This window comes from Mytilus trossulus, chromosome 2 (genome assembly GCF_036588685.1).
Source record: "Mytilus trossulus isolate FHL-02 chromosome 2, PNRI_Mtr1.1.1.hap1, whole genome shotgun sequence".
In the NCBI taxonomy this organism is placed as follows: domain Eukaryota; kingdom Metazoa; phylum Mollusca; class Bivalvia; order Mytilida; family Mytilidae; genus Mytilus; species Mytilus trossulus.
In genome coordinates, this window is record NC_086374.1 from 9,717,830 (window position 1) to 9,730,325 (window position 12,496).

Genomic DNA, 12,496 nt, shown 5'->3' on the forward strand with positions numbered 1-12,496 from the left:
ACCGTCTTTATAAGTCAGTAGTGGATGTAATTGAAGGGTTTGGAATGATTGGAAAGAATCCAAAGTCAGCACTTATAAAGATTGGTGTGGGTGTGTTCCAGTAAGTATTGTTATCATTATAAAGATTGGTGTGGGTGTGTTCCAGTACATATTGTTATCATTATAAAGATTGGTGTGGGTGTGTTCCAATAAGTAGTGTTATCATTATAAAGATTGGTGTGGGTGTGTTCCAGTACGTAGTGTTATCATTATAAAGAAAGATTGGTGTGGGTGTGTTCCAGTACATATTGTTATCATTATAAAGATTGGTGTGGGTGTGTTCCAGTATGTAGTGTTATCATTATAAAGATTGGTGTGGGTGTGTTCCAGTACATATTGTTATCATTATAAAGATTGGTGTGGGTGTGTTCCAGTACATATTGTTATTATAAAGATTGGTGTGGGTGTGTTCCAGTAAGTAGTGTTATCATTATAAAGATTGGTGTGGGTGTGTTCCAGTACGTAGTGTTATCATTATAAAGATTGGTGTGGGTGTGTTCCAGTACATATTGTTATCATTATAAAGATTGGTGTGGGTGTGTTCCAGTACATATTGTTATCATTATAAAGATTGGTGTGGGTGTGTTCCAGTAAGTATTGTTATCATTGTAAAGAAAGATTGGTGTGGGTGTGTTCCAGTACATATTGTTATCATTATAAAGATTGGTGTGGGTGTGTTCCAGTAAGTATTGTTATCATTATAAAGATTGGTGTGGGTGTGTTCAAGTACATATTGTTATCATTATAAAGATTGGTGTGGGTGTGTTCCAGTACGTATTGTTATCATTATAAAGATTGGTGTGGGTGTGTTCCAGTAAGAATTGTTATCATTACAAAGATTGGTGTGGATGTGTTCCAGTAAGTATTGTTATCATTATAAAGATTGGTGTGGGTGTGTTCCAGTAAGTATTGTTATCATTATAAAGATTGGTGTGGGTGTGTTCCAGTACGTAGTGTTATCATTATAAAGATTGGTGTGGGTGTGTTCCAGTAAGTATTGTTATCATTATAAAGATTGGTGTGGGTGTGTTCCAGTACGTAGTGTTATCATTATAAAGATTGGTGTGGGTGTGTTCCAGTACATATTGTTATCATTATAAAGATTGGTGTGGGTGTGTTCCAGTAAGTATTGTTATCATTATAAAGATTGGTGTGGGTGTGTTCCAGTACATATTGTTATCATTATAAAGATTGGTGTGGGTGTGTTCCAGTAAGTAGTGTTATCATTATAAAGATTGGTGTGGGTGTGTTCCAGTACGTAGTGTTATCATTATAAAGATTGGTGTGGGTGTGTTCCAGTACGTATTGTTATCATTATAAAGATTGGTGTGGGTGTGTTCCAGTAAGTATTGTTATCATTATAAAGATTGGTGTGGGTGTGTTCCAGTAAGTATTGTTATCATTATAAAGATTGGTGTGGGTGTGTTCCAGTAAGTATTGTTATCATTATAAAGATTGGTGTGGGTGTGTTCCAGTAAGTATTGTTATCATTATAAAGATTGGTGTGGGTGTGTTCCAGTACGTAGTGTTATCATTATAAAGATTGGTGTGGGTGTGTTCCAGTACATATTGTTATCATTATAAAGATTGGTGTGGGTGTGTTCCAGTAAGTAGTGTTATCATTGTAAAGATTTGTGTGGGTGTGTTCCAATAAGTAGTGTTATCATTATAAAGATTGGTGTGGGTGTGTTCCAGTACGTAGTGTTATCATTATAAAGATTGGTGTGGGTGTGTTCCAGTACGTAGTGTTATCATTATAAAGATTGGTGTGTTCCAATAAGTAGTGTTATCATTATAAAGATTGGTGTGGGTGTGTTCCAGTACGTAGTGTTATCATTATAAAGATTGGTGTGGGTGTGTTCCAGTACGTAGTGTTATCATTATAAAGATTGGTGTGGGTGTGTTCCAGTAAGTATTGTTATCATTATAAAGATTGGTGTGGGTGTGTTCCAGTATGTAGTGTTATCATTGTAAAGATTGGTGTGGGTGTGTTCCAGTACGTAGTGTTATCATTATAAAGATTGGTGTGGGTGTGTTCCAGTACGTAGTGTTATCATTATAAAGATTGGTGTGTTCCAATAAGTATTGTTATCATTGTAAAGATTGGTATGGGTGTGTTCCAGTAAGTATTGTTATCATTATAAAGATTGGTGTGGGTGTGTTCCAGTACGTATTGTTATCATTATAAAGATTGTTGTGGGTGTGTTCCAGTACATATTGTTATCATTATAAAGATTGGTGTGGGTGTGTTCCAGTACGTAGTGTTATCATTATAAAGATTGGTGTGTTCCAATAAGTAGTGTTATCATTATAAAGATTGGTGTGGGTGTGTTATAGTACGTAGTGTTATCATTATAAAGATTGGTGTGGGTGTGTTCCAGTACGTATTGTTATCATTGTAAAGATTGGTATGGGTGTGTTCCAGTAAGTATTGTTATCATTGTAAAGATTGGTGTTGGTGTGTTCCAATAAGTAGTGTTATCATTATAAAGATTGGTGTGGGTGTGTTCCAGTACGTAGTGTTATCATTATAAAGATTGGTGTGGGTGTGTTCCAGTAAGTATTGTTATCATTGTAAAGATTGGTGTGGGTGTGTTCCAATAAGTAGTGTTATCATTATAAAGATTGGTGTGGGTGTGTTCCAGTACGTAGTGTTATCATTATAAAGATTGGTGTGGGTGTGTTCCAGTACGTAGTGTTATCATTATAAAGATTGGTGTGTTCCAATAAGTAGTGTTATCATTATAAAGATTGGTGTGGGTGTGTTCCAGTACGTAGTGTTATCATTATAAAGATTGGTGTGGGTGTGTTCCAGTACGTAGTGTTATCATTATAAAGATTGGTGTGGGTGTGTTCCAGTAAGTATTGTTATCATTATAAAGATTGGTGTGGGTGTGTTCCAGTAAGTATTGTTATCATTGTAAAGAAAGATTGGTGTGGGTGTGTTCCAGTACGTATTGTTATCATTATAAAGATTGGTGTGGATGTGTTCCAGTACGTAGTGTTATCATTATAAAGATTGGTGTGGGTGTGTTCCAGTACGTAGTGTTTTCATTATAAAGATTGGTGTGTTCCAATAAGTAGTGTTATCATTATAAAGATTGGTGTGGGTGTGTTCCAGTACGTAGTGTTATCATTATAAAGATTGGTGTGGGTGTGTTCCAGTACATATTGTTATCATTATAAAGATTGGTGTGGGTGTGTTCCAGTAAGTATTGTTATCATTATAAAGATTGGTGTGGGTGTGTTCCAGTACGTAGTGTTATCATTATAAAGATTGGTGAGGGTGTGTTCCAGTACATATTGTTATCATTATAAAGATTGGTGTGGGTGTGTTCCAGTAAGTATTGTTATCATTGTTTTGTTTGCTTAAAAATGTATATAATGTGACAAAAAAAAGATTTTTCAGTTGCATAGTAATGAAGAAATCAAATTTGGCCATTTTCATGGAGGAAACGTGCATCCCTTTGTTCTTTTGAATATCCAAGGGCAATTTTGCAATAGTATTCAAATTAGAACAATTTTGGATAGTACTCTGTTGTGCAGTGGGATAAGGGAGATAATATCTTTGGTTTTACTTTATTTTGAAAGAAAATATGCTGTTAAATATGAAAATAAATATATATGATTTTGTTTAAATATTTCTCATATAAGGTTGTGTGAGAAAATTAAGTGAAATAAAGTAATTGTATTTTTGTTTACAGAATATATAAGTCATATAAAGAAGCTCTGGAATTAAAAAACAAGACACAGGAGGCTTGTTTTTTCTTAAAAGGTAAACATTTAACTATTTATTCAATCATTGTAAAAAGTAAGAATTAATTTTTACCAAATATGTTAGATTAAAAAAAACCCCGCATGTTCACACTATCTCAAATTATATGCCCTTAAAACTTTACTAATTTATCAGTTTTTGGAAAGATTAGAACTTGTTCTAAATCTTTACTTAGGCACCACCCTCCCTAACAGCAGGACAGGTTAGCTACTGTTACTAAATGTATTCACACTAAAATATAGTTCCCTATGGTTCTCATGAATGTGCACATAATACACAAATAAACTGAAAAAAACTGGGTATATTATTGGAGCAGTTCATTCAAGAATGCATGTTATTAAGGTGTGTTGATGTGCAGGCTTTTTTATAAACATTTTGATTGAGGTAACTGGGTATTGATTCCACTAGTATGATTGACAACTGTCATTATCACTAAACAATATATATATATGGAAGTGTTTAACGACCTTGACTGGCCTTTCAGCCCTCGCACGGTCGGTATAACACTAAACAATCAGAGACAAGGTGGACCTTTAATTAGAATGCCCCACCTCCTTAACTGCCAATCAAATTGACCACATTACCTATCAACCTCAGTCTTACATAATTATACAGACCATTCAACACACATCTAATTCTTAATACACAAGCATTTGACCTCATAATATAATACACAAATGTGTATATAAGATGTTTGATATTGATAAGGATGATAGATTTATTTATTGCCAATTACTTTTGATCTACATTACATAAAGTTATTCTGTAAATTATATCTGAAAGATAAATGACTAATGGATTAACAAGATCTTAAAAAAATGAAATATGAATATAAATATGAATATATAAAAGGTATTCAAGTATGGCCTATAACTTACTTGATAATTTTCCAATAATCATCTGTAATTAATCAACAATTTAGATTAGTTCACTTTTTTTATCAGGAATTGGCTTGAAACAGTTTTAAAACTTATAATAATTATTACAAACCATTGTTTATTAGTTTATTTCCCATCAATCATTATGTCTATTTTAGTCATTTGAATTTTTATTAGAAGTAAATATATATTTTTGCAATCAAGAAAGAATCCACATTTCAATAATATAAGTTTTTTAATTGGTTTTTGTTGAAAAATAAAATTGAAAATGCCCTGTGTTGAAAAATACTTAAAAATTTGTTCAAAAGGCACTCTAAAACTTTTAATTTTCAATGCCATATAACCTCTGTTCCAACTTACAAAATGCCCCAAAACAACATTTTAAGAATATATTTGTTGGCACTTTAAAGCTTTTAGCTGTATGGCTTACAAGGATAGTTGATAACAATTACTAGAAGAATTTTTGCATTTTTTTGTTTTTTTAAAACATGTTCTGAACTGGCAACATAATTTCGATTAGATATATATTAACTGCAGTTTAAATAAAATTGTGCAAATTTAGAGACTCATATTATTTAATTTGAGCTCATTTTATCCTCATACTAGAAAAGCAAATTTCCTTCTAAAGACCTGCTGTAAATGTAATTTTCAGCAACAGTGCTCTATAAATGTTCATTTTCTCCCACCATACCTTAATATGAAATAATTCAAACTACTGTTCTAATCTTTCCATGAGTGATATCCATCACTTTGATTCACTTTAGGCAATCTAGAGTAATGGAATATTTATTTAAAAACTAAGTTGTCACAAATCTGGACCTACCAATGTATGCCTTGATTAAAATATTTAAACTTGATCAATGTATTAAATTGAATGATTATCCGAGGATAAATCTTTATGATATACAGCAATGTTGACCTACTGATTTTTCAACACATTAACATATTTCTCTTTTGTTTCCAAGAGTTATGGGACTTTAAACAACAATAAAAGTTAACATAAATAGTCTAACACGCATCAATCATGCATAAATCAGGCTCCGTGTTGAAGGCCCTACATTGACCTATAATGGTTTACTTTTATAAATTGTTATTTGGATGTAGAGTTGTTTCATTGACACACACCACATCTTCCTATATCTATAATCTATCTCTAGCTAAGTGGTTAAATTGAAGATCGCATGAATAAGGATTCAATGAGGTCAAATTATTCACTTGCAAGTAAATAATTCATTAAATATTTTTTTATGTATCTCGTAGCTAATACCCCTACGATAACTTCATTTTCTCAATTGTGTTCTGTTGATAGAAATCAACTTATCTGCCTAAACTTGAAGAACATTATTTAGTAGACAAAACTTGCTTCTGGTGCAAATACAAAATTTCAATCCTGGTATTTATGATGAGTTCATTATGAATGTATTACAATGTTCACTTTACAGATGAGAAACCTTATTGGTGGGATATCAAAAAGGAATATCTGAAACTAAAAAACTTGGTGATATCAGTTAAAGACCAATTAAAAAATTCAGGAAACCAGTGGGTTGATGATGTAAAAGAAGATGTGGTTGCTGAGTTTACCAAAGGGAAATACACTATGGTATGTGTCTTATGCTTCATGTTACTAAAGGGAAATACACTATGGTATGTGTTTTATGCTTTGTGTTACTAAAGAGAAATACACTATGGTATGTGTTTTATGCTTCATGTTACTAAATGGAAATACACTATTGTATGTGTTTTATGCTTTGTGTTACTAAAGGGAAATACACTATGGTATGTGTTTTATGCTTTGTGTTACTAAAGGGAAATACACTATGGTATGTGTCTTATGCTTCATGTTACTAAAGGGAAATACACTATGGTATGTGTCTTATGCTTCATGTTACTAAAGGGAAATACACTATGGTATGTGTTTTATGCTTTGTGTTACTAAAGGGAAATACACTATGGTATGTGTCTTATGCTTCATGTTACTAAAGGGAAATACACTATGGTATGTGTTGTATGCTTTGTGTTACTAAAGAGAAATACACTATGGTATGTGTCTTATGCTTCATGTTACTAAAGGGAAATACACTATGGTATGTGTTTTATGCTTCATGTTACTAAAGGGAAATTCACTATGGTATGTGTTGTATGCTTTGTGTTACTAAAGGGAAATACACTATGGTATGTGTTTTATGCTTTATGTAACTAAAGCGAAATTCACTATGGTATGTGTTTTATGCTTCATGTTACTAAAGGGAAATTCACTATGGTATGTGTTGTATGCTTTGTGTTACTAAAGAGAAATACACTATGGTATGTGTTTTATGCTTCATGTTACTAAAGAGAAATACACTATGGTATGTGTCTTATGCTTCATGTTACTAAAGGGAAATACACTATGGTATGTGTTTTATGCTTCATGTTACTAAAGAGAAATACACTATGGTATGTGTTTTATGCTTCATGTTACTAAAGGGAAATACACTATGGTATGTGTTTTATGCTTTATGTAACTAAAGCGAAATTCACTATGGTATGTGTTTTATGCTTCATGTTACTAAAGGGAAATTCACTATGGTATGTGTTTTATGCTTTGTGTAACTAAAGGGAAATACACTATGGTATTTGTTTTATGCTTTGTGTTACTAAAGGGAAATACACTATGGTATGTGTTTTATGCTTCATGTTAGACATTTTTTTCAATCAAGAATGAAGGAAGAAATTATGTGGCTAGGTATATCTCTTGCTTAATATGTATAGATTATGTTTGTGTTAATTTTTTTTCAGAGTAATGTCAGAAAAGACATAGTTGAAGAATTGACCACCCTGATAGATGATCTACTGAACCCTTTTTCCTATCTAGATGGTTTAGCAGATCCATTTATTCATGCATATGAGGCAACATTTGGAGTGATCAAGTCTATAAAGGAAGCTCACACAATACTTAAAGATGGGTATGATTAACCATTGGAACACTTTACAGCACAAATTTCCCTCAAAAGTCTTTAAAGAAGCTATTATAGTTTTTTTTATAGAAGATAATTTTTATATAAAATGCTTTCTGTCAAATATTTACTGTAAACCTTGATTACATGCAATGTCTCTGCATTCCTGCAGATTAACACACAAAACAGAAAGAATTATTTAACCTGTGACATCTGTATATACCAATATAAATTCTTTTGGTAAAGATTAGTTTATTTATGAATACTGATACACAACACAATGTTTGTCATTGGAAAGAGTTAGGATGTTATTTATTATCCACATCGATATTTCTAGTAAGAAATTACCAGGAACTTTATAATAAGAAATCAGGCATCAGTCAAAGCATGCAGTTAATAGTTCCCAACAAAATATCTGGTTATTATTTTAATGTTTTTTCATTATTATTGGTTGGATGCCTGTTTTAGTTTATTTTGTGGTTACAGGTGTCAATCAAGAATTAAAAATTTCTACAAACTACAAAATATCCTTTGGCTGGTATGCAGATATTTTCAAAACCTCTAAAGTAAATGTCCACAAAAGTTTTCCTCAGTTCACAAAAATTGGAACACACCATTAAAAAATGAATCCACAGTACATGTTTCAGGTTTAAGACAGGTAATTCCCAAACAATATCTGGTTTTGTTCATGTTCCATGTATAAGACAGGTATTTTTTTTTCATGGGTTGTAAATTTTTGCTTATTTTTACGGATAGATCAAAATCTTCAAAATAAATCTTACCAATTTAAAGGTGCACATGCAATAGTAATGATAAAAGTTTTGAATCTGCCAAAATGATAACTGCTAAAACATTTGGTATAGCTTATTCAATGAAAATTTACACCTGCAAAAATAATTCTCTAATGGTATCTGGTTAGTGTACATGTTTCAGGTTTAAGCCAGGTTATTCCCAAACAATATCTGGTTATTATTCATGTTTCAGGTATGAGACAGGAAAATCATTACTGGACAGTATTTTTGGTAGTAAAGTTCCTCCAGAGTTTCCTAGGAAGACCAGGCTAGACAAGGATGGTTGTAGAGGGACAGGATTTTATCCAGCAAGATTGATAAGTGGGGATGAGGAGTATTGGTCTGAGGGTGTAGACTTGGAAATAGCAGCTGGAAACAGGGTAAGGAGTATTGGCATGACGTTGTAGACTTAGAAATAGATGATGTAGTCAGGGTATTGGTGTTCTATACTCTAGAATAAATCATCACGCAATTTTTTGTTACTTTCTATTTGACATAATGAAATTAGCCTGCACTAAACCATTGTTTAAAAACATACTAAAGAAACTTAGTGGCAATACTAAGGCTTAACAGCATTATATTAGTAATTGAAGTAAATATCATTATTGTAAGTGAGTTGTAAAGATTAATAATAAAGTGATTATATAGGTATTAGCAAATTAATGTTTCAATAAGTAAGGTTGAAAATGGTCCCAACCAGTTTGCAATGGCATATAAATGTAAGAAAAAAAGCATCTTTCTCTTTCAGATTGGGGTCTCTTTTGCTGGCTATATGATGCAAGAAAAAAAACCTTTCTGTTTCAGATTGTAGCCCCTATTGCTGGTTACATGATGTAAGATAGTACACCTTTCTCTTTCAGATTGTGGCCCCTTTTGCTGGTTATATGATGCTGACTGACAGACCTAATGAAATCCTTATAAAGACGACTGGTGGATCACTGAAGGATATGGAAGTTTATATAACAAACATTTCTCCAATGTCAACAATTCTTCATCCAAATGATGAGAACTACATAGAAAACTCGGTTTGTATACAATGATTCTAGTTATTAATGTTACAAAACTGTCTCAAACAGAAAAGCTGCTACAGTATAACCTGTCTAAAACTGCACCTGAGTATTCCAACATCCTGCTTTATCCAAAAAAATTTCAAGGTCCCAAAATACGTCTATTCTTGCAGAAAACACTGAGTATTCTGACACCCTGCTTAATCCGACATTTTTTTTGGTCCCCCATTGTGTTCGACTGGGCAGGTTTCACTGTTCTTACAATTTATGCACAAAGTTGCAGTTCACCGGCTTGTTAATGTTGTTTTTACATCAAATCTATTCAGAAGTGTAGTTAGTGTACTGGCTTATAACCAACAATCAATCAATCAATCAATACTTTCTTCATCTCATATTGTGTGAAAGTTAATTTGTAGTCTGAAGTCCTGTTCTGACTTTTGTAAAGTTTATTAGTCTACACAGTTCAAAAACAAGTTGTTTGATGCTATAAAATTGTAATAACACATCCTATTTGATTATTAGATACTTGTGAATCTTCTATTACAGATTTCTTCAGGTGTAGATATAGGAACAGCCACCAACTCACCCTGTACAAATCACATTCACCTAACAATGAAGAAAGGGGGAGGATATATTGATCCCACTAGATTTCTGGAAGACAGGATGTTTGTTTTTGAACCTTACTATGAATCCTGTAATGATTATAAACTAGTGTGGAAAGTAGGTTCAAATAGTTAGTCATTTTAGATGTGGAATTTTGAAAAAAATGTGCAGAAAAAAGTAATTTTGAATAGTAGAAAATTAGAGAGTTTAGTTTCTTACAAAAAAATACATGATTCAAAAAATGTTTTTGGGGAACATTTTTACTTTTACTATTTTGGTTTGTGGGACAAAAATTGTTTAGAAGTATTACTTATTCTGGATTTTTCAGATACATAATTTATTTAATACTTATCTGCCTGTGTATGTAATAATATATATACAACTCGCCTAAACATCAACCCAACAATGTTAGATCTGTAAATTTGCTTTTGCAAATTTGTTGTTCTTCCCTCGCCGGGATTATATACTCACAGTGCCACCTTCATTGTCCCATAAAAATTTTCATCATCAAAATTATCCTGGGTTATCATAAATCTTGTTTATCTCAGCTTATTAACCCATCAAACTTGTATATATATTTTTAGGTTACATCTTTGTTACAAAATTTTAAATGTGTATGGTAATTTTGAATATGAGAAAATACTTTCAGAGTTTCAGATCAGCAATGCTCAATGTTAAATGGCCTTCCATTAGGTGACTGAATGTTAAAATTGAGTCTAAAAGTGATGTGATGAATTTTTTTTCTTAGTGAATTGATTCAGTAAACTTGCAGTTGTTAAAGACATTCAATGGAAGGTTTATGTCACCATTTTTGTCGAGCCTTAGAATTTTGGAGATAAAGTTGGACTAAATCCTACATTCCGTTGCCGTCTGTGTCGTGGTCAGCGGCGTCCACAAATATTCACTCTGTGGTTAAAGTTTTTGAAATTTTAATAACTTTCTTAAACTATACTGGATTACTTCCAAACCTGGACAGAAGCTTGTTTATGATCATAAGATAATATACAGAAGTAAATTTTGTAAAAAAATAAATCCATTTTTTCTGTATTTTACTTTTAAATGGACTTAGATTTTCTGCCAGGAAACAACACATTCACTCTGTGGTAAAATTAAAAAAAAATTAATAACTTTCTTATACTACTTTTAATTTGTACCAAACTTAGACAGAAGCTTGTTTATGATCAAAAGCTAGTACATTTTTGTATTTAAAAGGAAATTGTGTTAGTATTTTGTACCTGTGTATCTGTATTGTACTTATTAATGGACTTAGGTTTTCTTCCAGTTAACATTACATACAGTCTGCAGTATCAAGAGGAAAATTTTTATTAATTTTTTCCTCATTTTTGTTGAGTCTGTGATTTTCAGCAAAAGTAGGCAAGACACTAGGTTCCATGGAACCTTTACAAATTTTTTATTATATATTTTGTTAGTTCGAGGTGAAAGCTGTTGGTTTAGTGGTGAAGAAAGAGGGAAAGAATGAGGAAGACACTACACCAGATATGCCCAACAGTGATGTAGATCCTGTGGACCCTCCTCCAATGTCAGCTGACCCAGGAGGAGACATACAGGCGGCAAAAAGTTTGTAATTCAGTCAATTAGTTTGATTGTTTAAACATTATTCATGAAAATAATTAAACAATAATACATGTTTTGCAAAGAATTGTTTGTTTGCTCTGTCACTGTTAAAATTATGCGTCTGCTATAGTAATTCAATATAGATTATTTAATATAAAACTTTCCTTAATTGATTTTGTCTCCCCTTGATGGAGTCAAACAGTGAGACATAGGTATGCTGTTTCCGGCATTTGTGGAGTCAACAATGTATGAGTTTGTTATTTGATCTAGTTTATGGTGATCAATTTGTGGTAGGTCAGGCATATTTGGTATGCAGTTGTATCAGCATTGGCACATCTAATGTCCATGGAGAATATTTAGCCCTGTCTTCTCAGTCATGGTCAATTGATTTTGAAACTTTGACTTAGTTGACATAAATTAGTCTGGATTAGATCAATATAAGATGAAATGCTAATATTAAGTCCATGATATTTGGTATGCAAATGTATTGCCATTTGCATGTCTCATCTCCATGGAGATTATAAAGCCCATCCCCTCATAATGGTTCACTGATTTTGAAACTTTTTCATAGTTTACAAGTTTATGTTTGTGTTTAATTTTTTTTAAGGAAAGTATTTTTGATAGGTCAATGGTAGTTTGTGTGAAGTTGTACTAGCATCAATTCCATAGAGATTATTTAGCCATATACCTCCAGTTTATTTTTCGATGCCTTTACATTCAATGACAACTCAGATGCAGTTTAAAGAAATACTATATTTAATGCATATATTGATCGTAAAGTTTACATGTCTGCCTGACATGGTTCATCTGACCTTGACCTCATTTTCATGGTTCATTGGTCAAAGTTTAGTTTACTTGATATGTAGAGTAATAAGGTTACAGTTTAAGAAAA

General features: G+C 32.2%; 1 protein-coding gene across 1 annotated transcript in view; it reads left to right on the plus strand.

Moving 5' to 3' along the window:
• Positions 1 to 6,109: 6,109 nt before the first annotated feature.
• The window catches only part of LOC134704830 (uncharacterized), a 56,131-nt gene continuing 49,744 nt past the window's right edge, over positions 6,110 to 12,496 (plus strand). The window contains exons 1-6 of the mRNA XM_063563612.1: positions 6,110 to 6,292; positions 7,471 to 7,637; positions 8,613 to 8,799; positions 9,280 to 9,444; positions 9,973 to 10,146; positions 11,460 to 11,607. Of these exons, the coding sequence (XP_063419682.1) occupies positions 6,110 to 6,292; positions 7,471 to 7,637; positions 8,613 to 8,799; positions 9,280 to 9,444; positions 9,973 to 10,146; positions 11,460 to 11,607 (1,024 nt within the window). The remainder of the gene's footprint in view (positions 6,293 to 7,470; positions 7,638 to 8,612; positions 8,800 to 9,279; positions 9,445 to 9,972; positions 10,147 to 11,459; positions 11,608 to 12,496) is intronic.